We start from the raw sequence: 25,742 nt of genomic DNA on the forward strand, positions 1-25,742 counted from the left end.
ATGAAACTCACCACCCTCTGAATTAAGGGTCACTTGAGAAATAAAAAAATTGTTGAAAACAAGGTAGCAAAATACCAAATAAAGCAGTCTAGATCTGGGTGACTCAACAAATATTGTCTAACGCTGTGAGATGTGAGGAACAACTTTATGTTTTTGTACATGGTTTTGCTTTACTTACTGAATTAAGTGTTATCAGTAATTAAAATGCTCTAACTGATCACATAATTGTTTAATGGTATTAAGTCAAGATATTACCAGACCATGTACTGCAAGTTAGAAATGCTTGGCCTTAATTTATTTGATGTATGCTATGAGCTGCATCAAACCAGATCATGTCTGAAAAAGTCCCAGGTCTAGATTGTTTATCAGTTTAATTATTTGATTATTTATTTATTTGATCATTTACTTAAATTAATTACTGAATATATATAAATACATACACATATACTATAAATATATATATATATATATATATATATATATATATATATATATATATGAATTTGTGGACATTTTTTTGTATTAATGTTAACATTACATATTTTGAGCATGTTTGTGGCAGATAAATAAACAAATGGGGTAGGTTATTTGAGCACCAAACAAGAAATTGGCTAGGCTTAAAATGGTCTGCAAGGATAGTAAGCATAGTACTTAGGCTGATAGGTGTTTACTAGGCTAACAACCACAAGGGCCTTTTTAAGCCTAGCCATGCATCCCAAATCTCTGACAAGTTCTGATAACCCTTGATAAGTGTAAGCATGGGCCTGGGAGATGAACCATTTACAGGTTACCTGTATCCATTAGAAACATAGGTGCCAAGCCAGGGATGAATTTCCGATCTCCTATCTATTTATCCAAGTTGCACTTGAACTGGGTTAGGGAGGAACTCTACTTCACATTGATGGGGAACCTGACCATAGACAGTCTCTGAGATACATACCTATCTCACAAACAGTTTCTATTTATATCACAGGTAAGGTTTAAGTCTTTAGAATGGGTAATTCTGGTCCGGTTTGTTTCGTGGATATGCCGGAGGTCCATCATAGTGGGGTATGAGAATGCCCTGTATACCTGGCATAACCCCCCCCCCTCAAACACCTGTAAAAGACAGAATACAGAGTTAGGGTCTTGAGGCGGTCTGCACAGGACATTTTACTTATGCTCTGTATTCTTTTAGTGAGGAACTTCTGTGGATGTTCCAATTGTTGGATATGCCTGGTTAGGTACATACCAAAGGGGGCATTGTACTCAGTATTAGGTCTGATGAATGCCAAATTCAGTGGAACAATGATTTCCTTGGACCTAAATGCCATACCTTTGTTTATAAGTTGTGCAACATAAAATTATTTCCTCACAACTGTCGACACGTGATGGTCAAAGGCTGGATTGCTATCTATGTGTGTCCCTAAGTCCCTGACTACTGGGTTATCTCTAAAGGGTGTGTTGTCAATATGATAGTTACCAGGGATGGATGACTTCCCAAAGGATACTATTATGGATTTCTTGGCATTTAATTTGTCCATGACTCTGACACCAGTTGTTTGTCTGTGTCAGCCCCTCCTGGAGAACATCTGTGTCAGTGTGAGATTCAATGACAGCTCCTAATTTGCAATCATCTGCAAATTTAGTCAGCCAGAGACCACTGACATTGACCTTGACTTCTGAGAGGTAAATGCCAAAAAGGAGCGGTCCAAGGATTGATCCCTGAGGGACTCCACTTGTGACTGGCCTCTTTATAGAGGTGGACTCCCCAGTTCTAACTTCCTGGGTCCTGTCTGTGAGCCAGTTGCCTATCCACTGGGTGACATATGGGTTTGTACCTAACCTCTTGAGTTTGTCAACAATGCCTGAGTGGGGTATTGTGTCAAATGCCTTAGCCAGGTCAAGATAGGCAGTGTGAAGGATTTTGCCCTCATCCATTGCTTTGGTGATCTTCTCAAAGGAGTCCACCAGGTTGAGTAGGCATGATCTGCCCTTGACAAAATCAATATGGGTTAGGTCCAGTATCTGGAGGTTTACTATATCTCTATTGATCATCTCCATGATAATTCTTTTCATGGATTTACAAATAAGGCTGGTGAGGCTTATGGGTCTTTAGTTTCCAGGGTCTGTAGATGACCCACTTTGTGCAGAGGAATGACTGTTGCCTTTCTTCATTCATGAGGCATGAAGCCTGTTTGGAGGCTACAGTTAAATAGCAATTCCAGAGGCCCTGATAGGTCATGCTTCATGCTACTTAGAAGGCATCCTGGGATCTTAGAGAGAGCATTAAGGACCTGTTCCCTGGTGATGGTCTGGGAGATATATTTGATGATATTTCCTGAGGGATGGTTGAGGGGAAGAGAGAGGTAAAGTTGGAGCTGAATTTATCAGTCAGGAGGTTTGCTATATCTTCTGGCTCAGTATAGGTGGCTCCACTTACAATGAGCTCTGCACACAATTCTGTATTGCCTTTGAGGTTGTGGACATAGCTAAAGAATGCTTTGTGGTTGTCCTTGGCCTGGAAGGCCAAACGTATCTCAAATTTGGCTTTTGTAGATTTTACTTGTCTTCTGAGTTGTTTGTTTAGTTTGAAGAGAGTGCTTTTATTCTTCTGGGTAGTGCATTTCCTAATTTTTTCAATGAGTTTCTTCATCCTGTTATACAGCATATTGATTTTGTGATGCTACCAGGGTGGCTTGTTTTTTTGAGTTAGTTCTGTACTTCTTCCTGGTGGGTACAGCTGTCTCTATGCAGCTATTAATATGCTTGTACAGGTTTTCTGTGAACAGTTCTGCACATGCAGCAGTGTTCTCAGAGATTATGGTGGCTTGAAATTTGGCCAGGTTCTCACTTAATAGCAGGAGGTTAGCCTTAGAATAGTTCCTGAATATTCCAGGTTTAGCTGGGGGTCCAGGTTTTATTTTTACTTCAAAGGAGATCATTTTGTGGTCCGACATTATCAGGGAAGTCATTACAGTAGGGGGTGTGCAGCAGTCTCCCATATTAGTGAGGACCAGATCCAGTATGGTTGCACCTCTGGTTGGTGTACTGACTATCCAAGGAGTTTGTGTTTACAAAATCCAGGAATCTCTGTGCATGTACGTTTGGTGTCATATAGGATTCCCAGTTAATAGTGGGGTAATTAAAGTCACCATTGAATATGGTATTGGGTTGGGTGGTTTGTGTTTTTAATAAGTTTAAATACATGGTAAGGGTTTCCTGAGTCATGGAAGGGGACCTATAACTTGTAAGGAAGTGGCATTGGATTTTGCCTATGGTGATTTGAACATGGAACAACTCAAGTGCATGGTCCTGTTTGACCAACCTTGAAGTATAGTTATTTTTGATGTAAATAGAGACACCTCCACCATTAGTCCCTGCCTATGAAGTAGCTGACCTAAATGTGTGCAAGGCATTATAACCTTGCACTGTTGGTGTGCTCTCCGTGGCTTTCAACCATGTCTCAGTGACCACACAGATGTCAGCATTCTCTAAGGTAAAAATAGCTTCTAAGTAGTGGAGTTTTTTGTTTAGATTCCTAGCATTGAGCAGTAATACCTTTAGACTTTCTTGATTTTGATTTGCTATGTTGGAAGTACTTTCAGTTTGGCATTGCCTAAAAATGACACTATGGGGGAAGACAATGTTTTAGCTAATATTTGAAAGCCTAGAGGAGAGAGTTGCTGACTATCCCTGGAAAAGCAGCGTGGTCTGTTTACCATCTCCTTCCATGCTGGCAAATATTGTACCCCCTTAGAATGACACTAGAAACTAAGCAAACTATTAAAGTCAATCATCTTTTGTTTGTGTTGTGGCATCATCCTTAGAGAAGGTAAAATGCTGCTCAATGCTAGGCTAATGCCAGCCCAAGACTCATATTCCGAGAGCTCCACGATGTCTCTCTTCATATAGTCTAGGGAGGTATTTCTTAGTTCATTTACTCCTACATGGACTATGACTGAGTCATATTGGTAATTGTGGTTCAATGACCTGAGTGCATGTATAATGTGGTGGATCCTAAACCCTGTTAAGCAACTTACTGTAACTTTCTCCTTACTCAGCCTGTTAAGAGGGACATCAGTGTGTCTCACAATGGAGTCTCCAATGACTAGAATGTTGTATTGTGTGGTGACTTGCCTTATGGGCTTAGAGGCAGAGGCTCCATGAGATGTATGTGTTGATGTGGGTGTTGTTTTGAAAGAGTGCATTTCGGGCTGCTGAGGATATTTGTTATGTGTACTTCATCTAGGAGGTCTTTGAGGTTTAGGAATGTTACATGGAAGTGCTTCAGCATATGTGGATCAAAATGTCTGCTTTGAATTGTGTAAGATGGGTGCAGTATGTGTACTACTGACAATCTTAATGACATTAGGAGTACTTTTATGTGAGAGCTTTGACACCAGTGACATTGTGTAAATACATCTCTCACATACCATATCAGTTTGTTTGAGAATTAACTGGATGTCAGTAAACATGAGGCAATTTCTGCATTGCCTCAGGATGCCCATATCCACCAAGCTGGTAACAGAGACAGTAGGAAAGTTCATATCCATGGCAACAGACCTTTTTTTATTGATTAGGCAGTTGGAGTGAGAATATTAATCACTGTCAGGAGTACCTGGTTTACAACTATGTGGATAGTACTTGCCACTACAAACTAGTTGTCCTGTGTGCAACTAGGTATTGGATAAATTTCAATTGTGCTTTTACAGGAAAAATGTCATTCAAAGTGTCTGAGTCTGTACAGACCACTTCCAAACACTTGAGGGGAAACTAATACGTAGACCCTGAAAATTTAAGAATGAAGTATTCAGGCAGATATTCTGATGTTAGAAGCAAATCAAGCAGTACTTACTGAAAACAAAGAAATAGCTTGTCAAGAATGATGAAAACAGGGGAGTCACATGAATGGCTACTGCCCAGCTACTACTAATGCTGGTCCCACCACAGCTTCACTCTATTGGGATACAATGTGCCTTTGCTTCTTCTCTCACCAGAAGCAAAATGTTAGCACCAATCCCAAGAAGAGAAGCAGGCCATGGCCAGTTTGGTGATCCACAGTCTTGTCCCAGATGATGCAAGGCTCTGCAGGCTTGTAGCCTTTTTCTGGTAGATGCCTTGTATAGCAACCAGACCAATCAGGAACATTAAGCACAGACACTCAGTCTTCAACCAGAAACAGTCAGGAACCAATGTACTCTGCTCCTACTCTCACCAGGATCAGAATATAAGCACAGATTCCAAGCTATCACATATAAAACAGTTATTAGGCTTTCTGGTGCTCAGCAGTCTCCAGGAAATAATATCCCTGCACTCCTTCTCTCACCAGGAGAAAACAAAAGCACTAATCACAAGATGACTACTGAGAGGCAAAATGTGGGCTCTCCAGTAACTGGTGGTCTTGTGATAGATGTTTAAGGGTAAGATGAAAAAAATGGTTTATCTTAAACACTGTTTGTGCTTACTCACACCAGCCAGTGAAAGGAGAGAGGGAAGGAGATATATGGTCAAATTAACATAAGTGGCAGGCAGCCAGAAAAACAGTGGTGTTTAAGAACACGACAGTAACAGGGTGGGAAAATATAAATTCTGTCTGACTCACAAGAGACAGAGCTGTGATCTCTTTTCGAGTTATAATATGCAATTAAAACCAAAACACAAGTAAAACACAGTGTAAAGAAAACAGATCACAGTATACAAAATAGAAAAAGTCAATAAAGTAATACAAAGTACAAGAAATCAAAATCAAACTAACCTTTCCCTCACAGCAAGATGTGACAGAGTTTGGGTGAGCTTTTCCAGTAAAGCCTATTACCTATTAAGTTATATAAGCAGTGCATACATCATTTTTTTTTGTTTGTTTTTAGGTTCTGAAGACTCAAAATGTGATGTCATTACTCCTGTATATGGACTACTGAATGCAAGTGTTACTCTTCATTTTGGTCAAGCACTGAAACCAAATTCATCTATAACATGGAAGGCAAATCCCTTTAAGATTGGGAATTTTAAAGATAATGAATATCTTCCAACTCCATCCTATCAAGGCAGAGCAAAAATATTTTCAAATGGGTCACTTACTATATTCAGCCTTAGAACAACTGATAAAAGAGTGCATCAAGTAGAAATCCATGATGGCAGAACTGGACAGCATATATGCAGTGGAAATGTTAACCTCCAAGTGTTAGGTAAGTAATCTAAATAAAACTGCTTCCTACAAATGATACTTTACATAACACTGATGTTTCACATTCCATTTTGTAAATAATTGTAGGTCTGCATACAATATGACTTTATACCTTTATGACTACAAAATACATTGAATGTGATCATTTGCAATTGTTTTCAAAAGCCTTCAGATGTTATCTTGATATACTTAACCGTACTGCTTTAAATGGAATACCTATAAGTCATTGAACTCTAATCATCTAACAGAATACTCGAGGAAGCTAAATTCCTGAAATGCATCACCTGGAATACTTTCTAATAATTAACAGTGATTTACCAATGAGTGATTGTTGCACACTTTTTTGACTCACTGTTTTCTAAAGGAAGAATTCTGAAAATGGTGAGTCAAAACCCCTAAACATAAACACATGCACAGACACGCGCATACACACATATATATATATATATATATATATATATATATATATATATATATATATATATATATTATATATATATGTATCACCTTGCAACACCTATGTGAGGGAGTCTACCCCTAATTACCGCTAAATTATATATACCAAATCCACATTTACACCACAGTGAGGAAAATGGCAAAAGTCCTTCAAACTACATTGCTGACTTACACCATAAAACACATTGAGGCAAAACTGACTGCGACATTACATTTTCATGATACAGTGCCATGAAGAACCACCCAGCAATGAAATGTAACCATGCCGTTTACAGCTTTGGTGTAAGACTGTGGTTATGAAAACTGTCACCATTACTAACTGATTTCTCTTTTCTCTGATATCATGCGACCATGAAGTCGACATTCAGAATTTGGAATAGTTGGGTTTACTCATGTACATGGGGGATGCAGGGGCTTATCCTTTGATTAAAAAAAGGAAAAAAAAAGCATTCTGTGATTTTTGCCTAAAGTTTCATTGGGTATATTCTTAATTACTTTAAATTATCAACTTTGTTTATGAAGACTTCACTTTCAAGAACTTATGGTCCATTACTCATAGTCAATAATAATGAAGTGTAAATTGACCTACACTGATGAGCTGATCTGCTTTAGAGTGCTATGTACTGATGCTTAGACATCCCAGTTCCCCAAATGGTAACATCTCACTACCGAGGAATTGGCATGACTATAAACTATGTTGTATCATAGGTACAAGAAAAGCACATACAGGTAAAGAACCTTAAACACATGCACATGCACGCACACACATACACACACACACACACACACACACACACACACACACACACACACACACACACACACACACACACACACACACACACACACACAACACACAAACACACACACACACACACACACACACACACACACACACACACACACACACACACACACACACACACACACACACACACACACACACACACACGCACACAACACACAAACACACACACACACACACCACACACACATACACACACACACACACACACACACACACACACACACACACACACACACACTAGCCATTTATGCAGACACTGACAGGCTTATTCACATCCTGTCCCACACAGTGAAGCACCAATATCCACATACATATATACTCTTATTACTTTTATTTGCATAGAGCACAGCTTAACTATTGGCTATTTATATATGGAGAAGTGGGCTGGATTCACCCTTCACATTCATATGACTGGAAAACATAGGAAAGCAAAGCTCTCTCCGGTCAAGATTGTGCTAGACAGTCAAGAGGAGAAGACTAACACCTGCATTACACCTCTAGCAACTCATAGTCCTTCAAAACCCACACCATCAACACCGACACATAGCAACACTAAACCCACATATGCAGAGGCCCTTAACATTAACCTGCCCAAGCAACAAGGACCTCCAAAACTGAAACGCAAGCAAACACCAGTCACAACCAAAGTGGCACATAGCTCACAACACCAGTGTGCCACCCAACAACAGCCCCTAAGGCAAGACAATGTACCCAACACTTTAGTCATAGGTGACTCTATAGTCAGGCACACTGATGTCCCACTCATCAGGCTGAACAAGGAGAAAATTACAGTCAGCTGCCTGTTGGGTTTTAGGATCCGCCACATAATGCATGCACTCAAGTCACTCCACAACAAGTACAAATACAACTCTATCATTGTCCATGCTGGAGTGAATGACTTAAGACATACCTCCCTGGACTACATGAAAAGAGACATTGAAGAGCTCTTGGATCATGTGACCCAGGCAGGTATGACCCTAGCCCTGAGTAGCATCCTGCCTTTCCCCAGAATGATACCACAGTATAAGGACAAAATGATTGACTTCAACAATTGACTAAGCTTCTGGTGTCATTCAAAGGGGATCCAGTATTTGTCTGCCTGGGAAGACATGATCGACAAACCACGATGCTTTGCCAGAGATGGTCTGCACCTGTCACCCCTGGGATTCAGGTTACTGGCTAAAGCTCTTGCCACCCCTATAGTGCCTTTTTTAGGCAAGGTTCAAAGGATAAAACCACCACTGTAACAGATACAAGCATGCAAAATCTGAAGCTAATGCTACTCAATGCTAGAAGTCTAAACCTCAAAATGCACTCTCTCGAGGCACTCCTGAAAATGAAGAACATCGATATCTGTGCAGTGACTGAGACCTGGTTCAAGGCTCCAGAGAGCACCCCTGCAATATCATGCTACAATTTTTACCACACTTTTCGGCCACAAAATCAAGACCGAAACACTAAAGGTGGAGGAGTGTCCATATTTACCAATGATATTCACACCTCCAGGCTAGTAGCCCAACACAATGCATCTGAAATTCTCCAGGTGCAACTAACACTAGGTAAGACTGCAATCCAAATTGTAGCTTGCTACAGATCCCCCACCATACCCCAAGATTCTCACTACACCTTCCTAAACATACTGGAAAATATTAAGATACAACCAAACACCCTAATACTGGGTGATTTCATCTACCCTGCCATTAATTGGGAAAACTACTCGAATACCAACTCCTTTTCCCAACGGTTCTTGGAATTCATAAATTCCAAAGCCCTGGATCAACTAATCCATTGTCCCACCAAGGGCTCCAATACCCCAGTCCTGGTCATTACCAACATGGGAGATAGATGCTCCACACCAGTGGTCACCCCCTCATTGGTTAGGTCTGACCATAAGCAAATCACCCTTGACATCCACATCCCACCCCACCCCCAGTAAGGAAACCTCCTTAAAAAATTTCTCCAAAGCCAACTTCATGCTACTGAAGTCAGAAGTGAAAAACTTCACAACACCCATGCAGACGGGATCTGGAAGTTCGACTGCAGAATCCTACACTAAGGCACTGTACGAGCACATCCATTCGTGCATGAATCGTGCCATCCCAAATAGAACCAAGATGCTCTTCTCCAAAAAAAGGAAGCCAATCTGGTGGTCACCTGCTATAAACAAACTATACAACAGAAGAAAGAATCTGTTGCAGAAAAGAGGAAAATCTCAGGATGCAAAAAACTCTCTCACCAGCCTCAGTAAGAAGCTGAGATCCCTCATAAAATCCTCAAAAGCTAGTTATGAAAATAAAATTGCCAAAGATTCCAAAGACAACAATGAGACATTCTATAGTCATGTCATGAATCTAAATGGCAATGCTCAGATCTGCTCTGAGCTACAACAGAATGGCATTAAATATACTGATCCCAAGGATATTGCCAGTATCCTGGCAGATTGATTTAGTGCCAACTTCACCCCACTCTCACCCCCTAAAGAGACCATCTCAATACCAAAAGATTGCCAAATTCCGATAATCACAGCCACACAGGTACAAACAGCACTCTCTAAAGCTAAGAATACAGTATCCATGGGACCAGATGACATCCCAGGCTGTGTACTACATGAGCTACAAAATGAACTGGCACCCCACCTAAGTGTCATGTTTAATCATAGCCTCACCTCAGGCTTCATGCCCACTGAGTGGTGCACAGCTACAGTTATACTGCTCCACAAGGCAGGATCCAACTTGGATCCCGGGAATTACCGTCCTATCAGTCTGACAAGTCTGATCTGCAAGGGCATGGAACGCATTATCATGGAACTTATAAACAAAGACATTGGCAACCATCAAACACTGGACCCCACCCAGTTTGAGTTTGTGAAGGGCCGATCTTGTCTCCTGAATCTGATTGACTTCTATGAATCGGTCTCCAGAGCTGTGAACGAGGGTAAGGCGGTCCACACAGCCTATCTGGACCTTTCCAAGGCCTTCGACACCATCCCCCACTCTGGAGTCATAGATAAACTTACTATGCTAGGCATAAATCCCTACGTCACTTGATGGGTTGCGACAGAACCCAGACTGTAAAAGTAGCCGACTCCAAATCCAGCTCCAGACAAGTGACAAGTGGAGTACCTCAGAGTTCAGTCCTGAGACCACTCTTGTTTGGCATCTACTTCTCTGAAGTACAGGCCAACATTAAGGGACTCTGGCTAACGAAGTTTGCAGATGACTGCAAACTGGGAGCCATTATCGAATCCCCAAATGATGTGGATATTCTACAAAAGGGCCTTACAGAAACAGATGCCTGGTGCCAGAGCCATGGGCTCAAGCTTAATGCCAAGAAATGTATAGTTATCCCCTTTGGAAAAAAACATGTACTGATGAGCTACCACATAGGTGGCAGGACACTAAACACTGAAAGTGTGATGAGAGACTTAGGGACACAAGTGGGCAGTGGTCTCACTTTCGATAACCACATTGCCGCAACAGTCAGGAAATCCTTCTATGTGGCACACCTCATCACTAAGGGCTTTTCATCCAGAAAAAATGAGATCATTGTCCCTCTGTACTCATCCCGCATTAGACTCATTATAGAGTATAATGCCCCATTGGGTATGTACCTCACAAGACATCTGCAACACCTGGAAAGGCTACAGAAATACCTCACTAAAAGAATCACAGGTCTAAAGCAGATGCCATATGCTGACCGTCTAAAAAAACTCCAGCTATACTCTGTGGCATACTGTCTACTCAGAGGCAATCTCTGCTTAACATACAAAGCCATGTCAAACCCTGAGCTGTTGGACATGCTCCACTTAAAGAAATCCCAATCCCTCAGAGCCACACACTCCAGGGATCTAAACCTTATCATCACAATGAACAAAACATGCTGGGGGGATAGGTTCCTGACCCAGAGACTCCCCATACTCTGGAATAGACTGCCCATACATGTCAAGCAGAGCGCCTCATTGGCCCTCTTCAAAAGGAACCTTGACGATTGGATGGGAGATAGGAAATTCACCCTGGGGATCATGTCAGTCACCCTGCTAGACAGGGGCCCAGAGAAGTAAATATTGTGGGAAGAAATTTCCAGGGAATTGTTATGGCTAGGCTTGCATAGGCCTTGGGGCCAATAGCCTAGTACCAACCTATGACCCTATGAACCTACGAACCATGAGAATGTGGATGCTATAGAATCCTCCCCTACACTTGCATAATTTGTGTTACTATGGATCCTGAGCTACATAATTACATAGAGTAAGTAGAAAATGCACTGCAGAGGTCATTTACTTAGACTCCTTCCATGATATATTACAGTTGAGTGTCACACTCTGAATCTCGCTGCCTAAAATGTTGAATCCTACACAAATGCACTTTATAAGCATGTACATGAGTGCATGGACCGTGCTATCCCTAGCAGAGCCAAGATGCTATCCTCCAAAAAAAGGAAACCAGTCTGGTGGTCCCCTGCCATAAACAAACTCTACAACAGAAGAAAGAAACTGTTGCAAAAAAGAGTAAAATCCAATGATTGGAGGAGCTCCCTGGTCAGCCTCAGTAAAAAGCTGAGATCCCTCTTAAAATCCTCCAAAGCGAGTTATGAAAACAAAATCGCCATTGATTCTAAAGACAACCACAAAGCATTCTATAGCTATGTCAAGAATCTCAATGGCAAAACTCAGATCTGCTCTGAGGTACAGCACAATGGCACTAAATATACAGAACCAACTGATATTGCCAACATCCTGGCAGATAGGTTCAGTGTTAACTTTACCACCCTCTCACCCCCTAAAGGGTCCATCTCTATACAGGAAAAATGCAAAGTTCCTGTAATTATGGTTGCACAGGTAAAAACCACACTCTCCAAAGCCAGGAACACAGCATCCATGGGACCTGACAACATCCCAGGCTGCATTCTATATGAACTACATAATGAATTGGCACCCCACCTAAGTGCCATGTTCAATCATAGCCTCACCTCAGGCTTTGTACCCACTGAATGGCACACAGTGATGGTTTTCCCACTCCACAAAGGGGGAGCCACCACGGAGCCCAGGAACTACCACCCCATTAGCCTGATGAGCCTGGTCTGCAAGGCCATGGAACATATCATCCTGGAACCTATAAACAAAGACATTGGTAATCTCCAAACTCTGGACCCCACCCAGTTCAGGTTTTTAAAAAGCAGATCATGTCTCCTAAACCTGATAGAATTCTTTGAAGCAGTCACCAAAGCTGTAGACGAGGGTAAGGTGGTTCACATGGCCTATCTAGATCTCGGCAAGGCTTTCGACAGCATCCCTCAGTCTGGAATTATAAATCCCTATGTCATAAGATGGGTTGCCATCTGGCTCACTGACAGAACCCACACTGTGAAAGTAGCCGACTCCAAATCCGACTTCAGACCAGTGACAAGTGGAGTACCACAGGGTTCAGTCCTGGGTCCTCTCCTGTTTGGTATCTACTTCTGTAAAGTACAGGCTAACACAGAAGGTCTTTGGCTAATGAAGTTCGCAGATGACTGCAAACTAGGAGCCATAATTGAAACTCCTAAAGATGTGGACATCTTACAAAAGGGCCTCACTGAGACAGATGCCTGGTGTAAAAGCCATGGCTTCAAACTCAATGCCAAAAAGTGCATTGTCATCCCCTTTGGTAAAAACTCTTTACCCATGAACTACCACATAGGCATTAGTCTACTTAACACTGAAAGTATGATAAGAAACATTGGGACACAGGTGGACAGTAGTCTCTCCTTTGATAATCACATCACCACAGAAGTCAGAAAACCTTCTACGTGGCACACCTCATCACAAAAAGTTTCTCATCCGGGAAAAAAGAGGTCATTGTTCCCCTCTACTTGTCACTCATTAGACCCATTATAGAGTACAACTCCCCTTTTAGTATGTACCTCACAAGACATCTACAACAACTGGAAAGGCCACAGAAATACCTTATAAAAAGATTACTGGCCCCAAACAGATGCCCTACCCAGACCATCTCAAAAAACTCCAGCCTTACTCCGTTGCATATCGCCTACTCAGAGGTGATCTCTGCCTAACATACAAAGCTATGTCAATCCCAGAGCTTTTGGACATGCTCCACTTAAAGAAATCCCAATCCCTCTGAGCTACATTCTCTAGGGACCTAAACCTTGTCACCACAGTAAACAGAACATGCTGGAGATATAGATTCCTGTCCCAGAGACTTTCCATACTCTGGAACACACTACCTATCTATATTAAACAAAGCTCCTCCTTAGCACTCTTCAAGAAAAATCTTGATGATTGGATGGGAAATAGGAAATTCACTTTGGGGATCACTTCTGTGGCTCTGTTCAACAGGGGCACAGGAAAATAATTTTCTTGGGAGGTGAAAGCCAGGGTACCTTTTTGGCTAGGCTTATATAGGCCCTAGGTCCAGTAGCCTAGTACCTACCTATGAACCTATGAACCTATAAAATATGCAGCGGTTATCCTCCTAGGCAACAAGAGGGGGTCTGTGAATTAGAGCAGTCTAGCACCCATTTGGCTGTAATCAGCAGTCATAATGGTTCCACTTTATATTATCAAATCACAATAACCTAATAAACTTAACCATGTATGGACCATTTGTAATACAACATTTTAATACTGGGCGACTCTCCATGTATTACAAAAGTCATCATGCATGTGGGCATTAGATACAGCCTTCCAAAACATGTGTTTTACATTGAAAACATATTTGTAGCATTTTGACATCTTTTTTGTGTGTGCATGTTTTTCTTCCTTACTTTACATTCATGAGAATGAGGTCCACTTTTATTTTTATAAGAGTGCCATAACACCTTCCTTTCACCTACAGCAGACTGTACTGATAATTTCTTGTAATGTTTATTTCATACTACCCTATATATGTATCAGGACTAACTCCTTGCTAGTCACCTTTGCACTTACGTTATTTGTCTTTCTGTGATGAATTGCACAAGAGTTCTCAGACATACAACCTACCTTTTCATATTTCATGTATTTGTGCACCTCCAATTGTTCTGTATCAGCCTTCTTGGCCAGGATCATAACTGAAAATGGTATTTGGACCACCCTTTCTGCATGGCTAACAAAGGAAGATGTGTAGATAGATAGATAGATAGATAGATAGATAGATAGATAGATAGATAGATAGATAGATAGGCAGACAGACATAGCCAACATTTAAAATCTGTTAGTATCAACATTTTGCAAAAACACAGTGGTGTGACTAGGCTCATTTTATGAACCATAGTATGCAATGAACAAGGTGTTTGCAGCTTTGTCTAAGGTATAAGCTTAATGACAAACATGAATTGTTAAATTTGGTAAAGGAAGCTTTTTCAAGAAATACAGACTAGATGACAGACCACTCCAGTCTGATTCATCATCAGAGATGTTAGTATATTCATTTTCAGTTTCCATTCCTTTGACTACCACTTTTCCACAGTAATCACAAAATTCTTCAAACTTGCCCAACTAGTATGTATAGACATCTCATACAGATCAAATAAGTTATCATTTCTTCTATTCAACCCTTATGAGGCCAGTTGTTGAGTACAATGCCACTTTTATCATGTATTTGTCTAAACACATCACACAACTCAAATGTCCCCAGAGTTTTCTATCTAAAAAGATCACAAGCCTGAAGGTCCTTAACTACTAAAACAGACATGAATCCCCATTCCCATATTTGGTTGTTCATAAACTCCAACATGGTGATTTATGTTTAACATTTAAGGCCACAAAGGACCCTGGCCTTCTTGATCCGATACACATTCATGAAAAAAACAGTGCCACGTATGCCATTACAAAGTATTTAAATATTCACTAACAAATAAAGAGATCACACTAGTGTTTATAGCTGGTTACTAGACATGTGGTCCAGGAGACCACTGAGGACACAAGCACAATTTCTCAATTGCCAAAAAGATTTGTTTGCTTACGTGACTTGCTCAAGGTCACACAGTAAGCAATTGAAGGCTGAGGGAATCAAATCTTGTAACCGTTCAAAAGCTTAACCCTCTATGCTGACTGAAGTGAAAATATCTCTACTTTTAAAACAAACCTTGATAACTGGATGGGCGGCCAGTGATTGTTTCTTGTCCTGTCTTGTATCACATTCCTGGGAGCAGGGAGTGCCATATGAGGGTGTTTGATGTGCCTTGTAGATCTTATGATCCTAAGATTTAAAAATGTACTGTAGCCTGAGATGCAAAACACTACCTAGCTACAGAACTGGCAGTCTGCTCTAAGCATCTCATAAAAAGACAACTATAGAAATTTTATTTCTGATGATGATGATGGTGATCACTAGAAATTATGTGCAAATTGGTAGGCATTTCACAAGGTGCAGATATAAGTCTAAATATCTTGGTGTTCACTGTATGTACCTTTTCCTTACTACATGTGTTATCACTGTGTTGGGATCAAAGCTAATGCAAGACTGGAAGGTGAGGTTTCAGGGACTGTTATCCCACTGAACTGTGAAACTACAACAGTCACTACCCCTTATTCTGCCTTTTATGCAAATATTCTAATTTTTATAGGAATAGCAAATCATGTGCTACTTGTATGTGGTATATCAACCATATGCAACATGGAGAGTACTTAAAAATGCACACACACACTCACATGCACACACACACACGCACACACACACACACACACACACACACACACACACACACACACACACACACACACACACACACACACACACACACACAGGTGCAAGGGAGTCTATATCAAATTGGCGAGTTCACTAGTGTTCCATTACAAAGTAATTGAAACACACCCTGTCATAAAAAAAACAGTAGCAACATGTGTTTTTTATGGGACAAGTCCCCCTGCACTCCCCAAACCCCCTTCTATTTATATTTACCAACTAGAAGATTGCACAGCAGTGGGCAAATTCCCAATCTGGCTATGCCACAATCTCCCACAAAAAATAATAACATTTTGTGCAAATCTGTATTTACAATCACTTATAGTGCTGCACAGATAGTTTAATATCCTGAACAATCAACCACTTGAATGAAACCCATATAGATAGATAGATAAATAGATAGACAGTTAGATAGACAGACAGATAGATAGATAGATAGATAGATAGATAGATAGATAGATAGATAGATAGATAGATAGATAAGATAGATACATGTTGACTGAACAAAAGAGTAAAGTGCATTTAAATGTTTGTTGTAGTATGTGGGAACTTTGTATTGGTCAGATAGTTCATGTGTCATAATTGTTATGAGTAAACTAGGAAGTTATTTCCTCTCTAAAGAATTGTCTGAGTGAAGATCCTGGAAGCATATCATCAACTAACCTAAACAAAGCTGTGTTTTTACATGTCTGCTCCCTACAGTTTCTTTTTGACTTAGAATGGTAGTGTGTACATGAACACTTTGGCCAGAGACTTGCCAAACTACTTTTCCTTATAGGTTCATAAGTTCATAGGAGGTTACTAGGCTAATGGCCCTAGGGTTTTTACAAGCCTAGCTGTGTAAAAAAAAAAAACCCATGTACCTTAATTGACCATGATTAGATAGCCCTGTCCATGAGGGACATAGGTGCCAACCCAGGATGAATTTATGGCCAGCCATCCAATTTCAAGCTTGAGCTTAAGTAGGGTCATTGAGGAGCTCTGTTTTACATGAAGTGAGAGCTTTTTTCAGAGGAGTGGCAATCTTTGGGAGATGTATCTGTCTCTCCAACATGTTTTGTTAATGTCACAGGCTAGGTTGAGATCCCTGGAGTGAGTGACACTTGTCCCATTTGACTTGTGGATGTGCAGCATTTTCATTAGGGCAGAGTCAGAGACTGCTCTGTAGGATAGGCATAGCTTGCCTCTCAGCAGCCTGTATGATACAGAGTACAGTAACAGGGCTTTCAGTCCTTTCATGTGGGTCATGTTTTGGGGGCCATGGATTATCTTGGTTAGAAACCTCTGTAGTCTCTTCAGTTGTTGCAGGTGTCTGATGAGGTACCTACAGAAGGGAACATTGTACTCACTTAGTGGTCTGATAAAGGTCAAGTACAGTGGAGTTATAACCTCCTTAGTCTTGGATGTGATGCCCTTATTTTTGAAATGTGCAAGGTAGAAGGCTTTCCTTACTACTATGAACACATGATGATTGGAGTTTAGATTGCCATCAACCTATCTTCCCAAGTCTCACACCACTGAGTTTGAGCTTAGAGGGGTGCTATCTATATCATAATTAGCATGGGCTACTTCTTTGCCATAGGGGATAATGAGGCATTTTTTGTGTGTTTAGTTTAGTCCGTGGCTTTGACACCAATCATTTGTCTGCATCAGCCCCTTCTGTAATATGTGAACATTGCTGGGGGACTCTGTGATTGTGCCCTGTTTACAGTCATCTGCAAACTTGGTAGGCCATCTACCTTCGAAATAAACACGACAGCTGGAATAATTCCACCATAATTCCACAACACAACAGCATATCTTGACCAGTAAGATTTATTCTAGTACCTCAGCTTTTTGCCTTCTAAGGAATACTTTAAACATTAAACAACCACCCTTTTTACACATCAAAAGCTGCATACTGACTGACTCTAGCAAGTCCAAGTAGGCAGTGTACTACTCCTGGTTCATGGTGGGGGATCTGTAGCTAGCGATAATTTGGTATAGTATTTTATCTATAGTTATTTGGACCTGACGTAGCATAAGACAGTCGTACTGCTTTACCAGTCTAGAGGTGAATTTGGATTTAATGAAGGTGGATATGCCTCCACCTTTGGTTCTTTCATGCTCGTTTTGGGGTCTGAATGTGTGAAAGGCATTGTAGCCTTGTATGGACAGGGTGTTCTCTGCAGCCTTGAACCAAGTTTGAGTGACTGCACATCTTCCAAGGTTAGGAGTGCTTCCATTGATGCAGTTTACTGTTTAGGCTCATAGCATTAAGCAACATGGCCTTGAGCTCGTCTCTAGTGGGTTTCTTTACATCTGGAGTTTTGTTGTTTTGACATTGCCTAAAAAAGGTACTATGAGGGAGGCAAGCATCTTGCTGAGACAGGTGAAGGCCATCTCTGCCAAAGAAGTGTGGTCTATTGACCATGTCTTCCCAGGCTGACAGATACTGGATCCCCTGATGTGACACCAGAAGATAAGCCAATTATTGAAGTCAATCATTTATTTGTCTGTATTGTGGCATCATCCTAGGTGAAGGTAGAATGCTGCTTAGGGCTAGGGACATATTTGCCTGGGACACATAATCTGAGAAGTCAGTCATGTTTCTCTTCATAGATTCCAGAAAGGTACATCTCAAGTCATTCACTTCAACATGTACTATGACAGAGTCATAATGGTATTTGTTGCTGAGTGACTTGAGTGTTTGTATGATTTGATGGATCCTGGCACCTGACAGATATCTGACTATGACCTTCTCCTTGTCCAACTTGGTGAGGGGGACATCTGTGAGTCTCACTATTGAGTCACCTATGACTAGGACATTAGGTTTAGAGGTGTTTAGCCTTAGGGGCTTAATTGTTGAGACAGTGATATGTGTGTTGTTATGTGTAGTGGTGGATTCTGTTCATGTACCAGTATGTGTAGGTTGCTTGCAGTTGGGAGGCCTCTGGTCTTTTGGTAGGCTCTTCGTGAGTACCTCTGCATTTGTGGGTTTATGTGTCTTGACCTTATCTTGTGTGAGAGGAGAGGCATGTGTGCTGACAACCTGTTTAATGTCTTGTTTATTGTTATGTGAGAGGGCTGATTCTAGTTTCATAGGATAGTTGCATCTCTTACATAATGTATTTGTTTGCTTTAGGAGAAAGTAGTTGTCAGCATACATGAGGCAATTGCTACATTGCCTCAGGATGCCCATGTCAATCAGGATGGGTGGAGAAATGTTGGGAAAGTGACTGTCAATAGTAGCAGATAATCCTTAAGTACTAATTTGTGAGATGGCAAGTTAGATCAGCTTTTGGTCTGGGATTAACAAGGGGACTTATTCTATAAAGGGTCAGGGATGAAAAGTGGGGTAACGCTGCTCAGTGCTCAGCTGAGTTGTCTGCAGTGTAGAAGTGTGCAGCTGAGTTGCCCACAGAGCAGCAGGTAAGACTGGGAGGGTTTCACTGATGTGTCTAGGGAAAAAAATGTGTTTATAGGTATTTGCATCTATACAGGGCACTACTAAGCCCTGTTGTGAGATGTACAGCTATGTGCAAATGCAAGGCCTTTATACAGGTGACATTAAACAGTTTTAAACTAGTCTGCCAATAGGAAATCATACACTAATACTTCCTTCAGCAATCCCCAGTTCAGACAAGGCTATATCCACACTATTGTGCCACAAGGGTGCAGGGGAGCCCTTCTTAATATAAGATGGCTAGATCTGAGTACAAGTGTGTGAAAAACAGGCTAGATTCAGCAAGTCTGGATCTAGACTATGCTATCTAAGCAATATTTCAGTGAAAACAAGTACAGATAATGAAGCAGGCACAAACAGTAAAAACATTCTAAAAGGCACAAAATTATTCAGTAAAACAGAAAAATGCAGTTGGAAAGTACAAATAAAGTTTAAAATAAACTTAATTATTTGTTCTTAGATTTGGGGTAGCTTGGATTCAAGCAAAAACACTCTAGATCTCTGTCAATGGACACCAAATGCAGAGCACCTCTGGTTAATTGAGCCAAAACCCATGCAAATGCAATACTTTTATACAGGTACAATTAAACAGTTTTAAACTAGTCTACCAATAGGAAATTACACAATGATCCTTCCTCCAGCAATCCTGAGCTCAGACAAGGCTATATCCACAGTCTTTGCCACAAAGGTGCAGGGGAGCTCTTCTTAATGTAAGATGGGTGGATATGAAAAAGTTTAGATTCAGCAAGTCTGGATCTAGTCTATGCTATCTAAGCAATATTTCAGAGTAAAACAAGTGCAGATAATGAAGCAGGCACAAATAGTAAAAGCAGTCAAAAGGCACAAATTAATACAGTATAACAATAAAATGCAATTGAAAATGCACATAATGCTCAAAATAAAATTAATTTATTGTTCTTAGCTTGGATGGCATGGATTCAAGCAGAAACACTCTAGACCTCTGGCAAAGGAGACCAAACGCAGAACAGCTCCAGTTAATTGAGCAAGTACCTCTTTTGACAAGTGCATATTGCAGCATTATAGGATCTGTGTTTGTCAAAATGCTGTTTCATTGATGGTCAAACTGTGCATTCAAAATGATATACATGATTATATATAGAGTAGGGCACATGAATGTGTTCCTATTTTGGTTAACTGGTGTCCACAACCGTGCGGAATCACAAGTGGGCCTGATCAAAAGTTGGTGTATCTACAGCTACAGCTGATTATACTGGCCAGTATTGTTGCCAGAGCATGAATATGACAACTTTGAAGACATTAACCAGTGAAGATGGACTGAACTATTATGTAGTGACATTTCAGCAATATGCCACCATAGCAGACTGGATCCAAGTGGCGAGAACAAGGATCCCATCATTTCTGCTGGCAGGAGAAATAATAAAAGTGTACATGAACTCAGACGAGACAGATTGCAAGAGCTATGATAAAAGTTAGTAAAGAAAGAAAGAATTGTTAGTCAGAGATATTTTAACACCGGAGATACAAGCAATAAAATTTTAGAAACTGCTTCGAGGTCATCAGACTGGGACTTAATATATGCCAACTCATCCTGGGGAAAGGAAACATACATCTGAGTGTCTTCTGCTTAACTCTGGTATGCTAAACCCATTTCCCTCAATAGACTTCCAAAGAGAGGCATGTAAACAATGAATAATAAATGGCCCAAAATATAACTTTCTGGAATTCTGCATTCAAGATGATATGGAAAAGACAAACTGAGTTCAGAACAGACTCTGTGTGTAGTGTTAGACAGGTAGGAAGAAAGCAGTCAAGAACCATAGCTGTAACCCCACAATAAAAATGCATTATTGCTCTATTGAAATGCCATGATCCACTGTGTGAAAGGCTGCAGAGAGATCCAGGAGGAGAAGCATTGTATAGTACCTCCAGTCTCTTGCTATAAGGAAATCATTATCCACTCCAATAAGAACAGTTCCAGTACCATGGTGAGTACAGAGCCTTGACTGGAAAGGATTCATGAGTTCACAATTGTGAATGTAAGATTCCAGCTGCTTATAAATAACATTCTTAATATTCTTTCCTACAAAAGGAAGAGTAGAGATTTGGGTTGTAGTTGTTGAATTTATTTTGATCAGGAGATGGTTTCTTGAGAGTTATTATAACCAAAGCCTTCTTCAAGACTAGGGAGAATATCCCTTCCCTTTGAGAAGTTACCAAGATCTTATAGATCACTGGCCCCAGCACATCAACGTTAACCAGATCCAGCCTAGATGGGCAAGGATCCAACCTGCATGCTGTTACTTGCAAAATGGTAATGCCAGCAGTGGAAATTCAGCAACCAAACAATGGCCAGAGTAAAAGCTCAGTGGTAGAAATATGAAGAAACCAAAACAAACCACTGACACTAACGTAAAATGATTTAACGGCAATCCACTATTTGAAAGAGCATCCAAAAACGTGCTAAGCTTTCAAGTATCAAATACCCTTCCTCAGTGCTAATAACAGCATACTAAAGCAACACTCCTTTTAATCCATAAAAGTTAATTACAGAGCCAATAAAAACATGGTTACTAAAATGATTTGCAATTTAAAGCCACATTGTATAAAACATACAGAAATGTGTATAACATGATGTATATATATATATATATATATATATATATATATATATATATATATATTTTTTTTTTTTTTTTTTAAATGTTTGTATAAAGAAATTCATAAGAATTTTTTCTATTAAACAAGTACAAAAAATTTTTCAAAAATATTTATACATTACAAAGTGGCTTGTTTTGCCTTAAGTATAAGTTTAATGGAAACAGCTTGATATATGCCTCGTGGTTGATCAGCTTGCAGGCGTAATATCCAGTTGTGTTCCTTATTTTCTAATTTAGTGTTCATATTACCCCTTCTCATTGATTGTACCAAGAGGTATGCATTGTGTTCTCTGATATATGTTTGGCGAGGGAGTTAGTCATAACACCCCGCCTAATGTCAGAATTATGTTCAATAATCCTGCCTTTTAGGAGTCGTGTTGACTTGCCAACATAAAAACATGTCCATTTTGTGCATGTAGCTAAATATACAATGTTACAGCTATTGCATGTAGCATACCATTTAAAAGTGAAAGTAGCACCAGTTGGGGGATGTGTAAAAGTGTTGCTCTTTTCTATAGAAATACAGCAACAACAATTAAAGCACATATACGTACCCTGTTTTACAGTCTTATTCCTAACAGTATTGTATTGCATATCCTTGTAACATAACCTATTTTTAAGGTTGGAACAATTCCCATAAGTAAACAATGGTCTTTCATTAATAAGTTTACATAAATCAGGTAATGTCCTAAGTATTCCCCAATTTTCAGACACTACCTTTTTAATTCCAGGAGTGCATCTGCTATATGTAGTAATGTACCGAATGGCTGGTATTTTTAACTCTGCTGATTTCGCCAGATACATCATTTAAAAAGAGTCTAGCTATTAAATCTCTATTCCCAAGCACATCATTCTTGACTTTGACTAGCATGTCTCTTCATAGCCCCTCTTTATAAATGCCTGTACTGTTTCATCTATTTGTCTTATACATTCTGTATCATTGGTGTTAAGCCTACTAATACGTGTGACTTGTGCTTTAGCTATTCCTTTGTAGGCGTGGGGGGATACATGCTTTTTCTATGCAGATATTTATTTCTCTGTACATCCTTCTTAAAGACTGAAGTTTGTAATTCTAGTCTCTCATATTTAATGTTAACATCCAAAAATTCTAACTAATTTGAAGACTAGTGCATAGAAAACTTTAAAAATTCAGTGGTATTATTTAAATGATCTATAAATGTAATTAAATCATCCTCCTTACCATCCCATTTAAAAAGCACATTATCCACAAATCTCTTCTTTTTAACAAAATAGTCTGGGCTAGAATATATGTTATAATTTTCCCAATCACTTAGGACCATGGTCGCATAGGTGTTTGCTATGGGGGTGCCCATAGCAATCCCAAAATTTGGTAAAAATACTTTTTATCAAAAATGAATATTTTATTTTCCAATACAGCACCTAACAATTTACAGACAGTTTCAATCTGCCATCCTAATCCATAGTGATGTCTACATAAAATTTGTCTAATCACAGAAATACCATATATATTTGGCATTACTGTAAATAATGATTTTATATCTAATGTTACCATTAGAAAATCAGTAAGAGTTCTCGTTTGAGCAGTGGACTCATTAAATTCTGGAATACTGAACATCAGCCAAAACTTTAAAGAAATAGGAGGACTTAATGCACTACCCGTAGGAGTCAATCAGTAGAAGGACAGACCTAATGGAGGCAATCTTGTTAGCAGAAAATTGAGTAGTTGCCTCTAATTCAACAGTAGGCAATGCTCTTCTGGAAGCCTAGCAGACTGAGCTGCACAACCTCTCCATCATCTGAAAAAGTGCAGCTGGTCAATTAGGTGCTGATGAGCTTTCCCCTTCATAGAAATTCTGACGTTTTATGGGATATCTCTTTTTGGTAAGCATAATGCTCATCAAGCTCAATCTTCTTACTCCAAAGACTGACCCAACACCAGAAACACACCAGCCTGAGCATAGCTGTATCCATGGTGTGAAGGGGGTGCAAATAGAGTGATCAAACCAGGGTTCACTCCTCTTAGTAGAGATAGAGGAAACACAATTTGGGGCTAAGGAGTACAGGGCACAATGGAGGGAGTTATTATACTTTTCCATCAGGATGTCCACAGGCTTTCTACTCTCCAGAAGGTGCATAGGGGAAAATATGTGAGTAGTAATCTGACTGGTATTGTGAACCTCCTTCAGATCAATATCAGGGGGTAGAACTCTGGTATGGTAAGACTGCTTGTATGTTCCAGAAGTAATTACCTGAGAAAACCCCAAATCTTTCATAATACCATTGAAACTGTGGGCAAATGACACTGTTTCATCTTTGACCCAGCTGTTAAAGTCCCCCAACACCACACTGAGCTAATGGCCTGGGACTGAGCCCATGTGGAAATCACTGAACTATTGCAGGATAGTCCTTGCATTACCTGTAGGAAGGTAGACAAGGAGAAGCTTACAGTTTACTCATGCAAGCAGGACATGTTCAAAGGAGATGATATGTGATATTACACTACTGTCTGTCTTTCACCAGGTATAACTCTCCATGTGATGTTAGGCATAGATCCAATCTGTATTAAATTACAAATGTTGTGTAACATACATCACAGTCATATGCAAAACATATCTGAAATAAAACACATTTATGGCATGCACATAAAAGCACATGCCAGTTCATAGGTTCATAGGTTCATACTAGGCTATCTGCCCTAGGGCATTTATAAGCCCAGCCAGAGTGTGTTTGGCTTTCGCCACCCATTTTAAATTAATTTTGCTATGCCCTTTTTCGAGGTTAGTATACTGTGCCTCTGTCTAACAGTGACACAGAAGTGATACCCGGGGTAAACCTACGATCTCCCATCCACTCATCAGGATTCCTCTTGAAGAGAGTCAATGAAGGACTCTGCCTAACCTGGACTGGGATTTTATTCCAGACTGAAGGGAGCCTTTGGGTTATGAATCTGTCCCTCCAGCATGTCCTATTTATTTCAGTGCTGAGGTTCAAGTCTCTCGAACGCGTAGCTCGATGGGATTTGGATTTTCTGATGTGCAGCATGTCCATTAATTCCAGGTTGGACATGGCTTTATACGTCAGGCACAGATCACCTCTGAGCAGGCGGTATGCCACTGAGTAGAGCTGGAGTTTCTTTAACCGGGCAGCATATGGCATCTGTTTGAGCCCTTTGATCCTCTTGGTGAGGTACTTTTGGGGTCTTTCCAGTTGCTGCAGGTGTCTGGTAAGGTACATCCCAAAAGGGGCATTGTACTCAATTATGGGCCTGATGAGGGATGAGTAAAGAGGCACGATGACCTCCACTGATCTAGATGTGAATCCCTTCATGATTAGGTGGGCTATATAAAATGTTTTTCTAACCACTTTGGCCACGTGGTTGTCAAATGAGAGATTGCTATCAACTTGGGTCCCCAGGTCCCTAATTACTTCTTCTGTACTTAATGGATTACCACCTATGTGGTAATTTGTGGGCACTTTGTTTTTGCCAAGTGGATGACTATACACTTTTGGTGTTTAGCTTGAGGCCATGGCTCTGGCACCAGTTGTCTGTTTCTATGAGGCCCTTTTGGAGGATGCTTGTGTT

The 25,742-nt window shown here is 40.3% G+C and overlaps 1 protein-coding gene across 2 annotated transcripts in view; it reads left to right on the forward strand.

Annotated features, from left to right (window-relative positions):
* Positions 1-25,742, forward strand: part of CD2 (CD2 molecule) — a 432,951-nt gene that overhangs the window by 124,536 nt on the left and 282,673 nt on the right. For both annotated transcript variants that reach the window (XM_044071520.1, XM_044071519.1), the window contains exon 2: positions 5,850-6,167. In XM_044071520.1, the coding sequence (XP_043927455.1) occupies positions 5,850-6,167 (318 nt within the window). The remainder of the gene's footprint in view (positions 1-5,849; positions 6,168-25,742) is intronic.

Source organism: Protopterus annectens, chromosome 5.part0 (genome assembly GCF_019279795.1).
Source record: "Protopterus annectens isolate FY-2018-M chromosome 5.part0, PAN1.0, whole genome shotgun sequence".
NCBI classification, from domain to species: Eukaryota; Metazoa; Chordata; order Ceratodontiformes; family Protopteridae; genus Protopterus; species Protopterus annectens.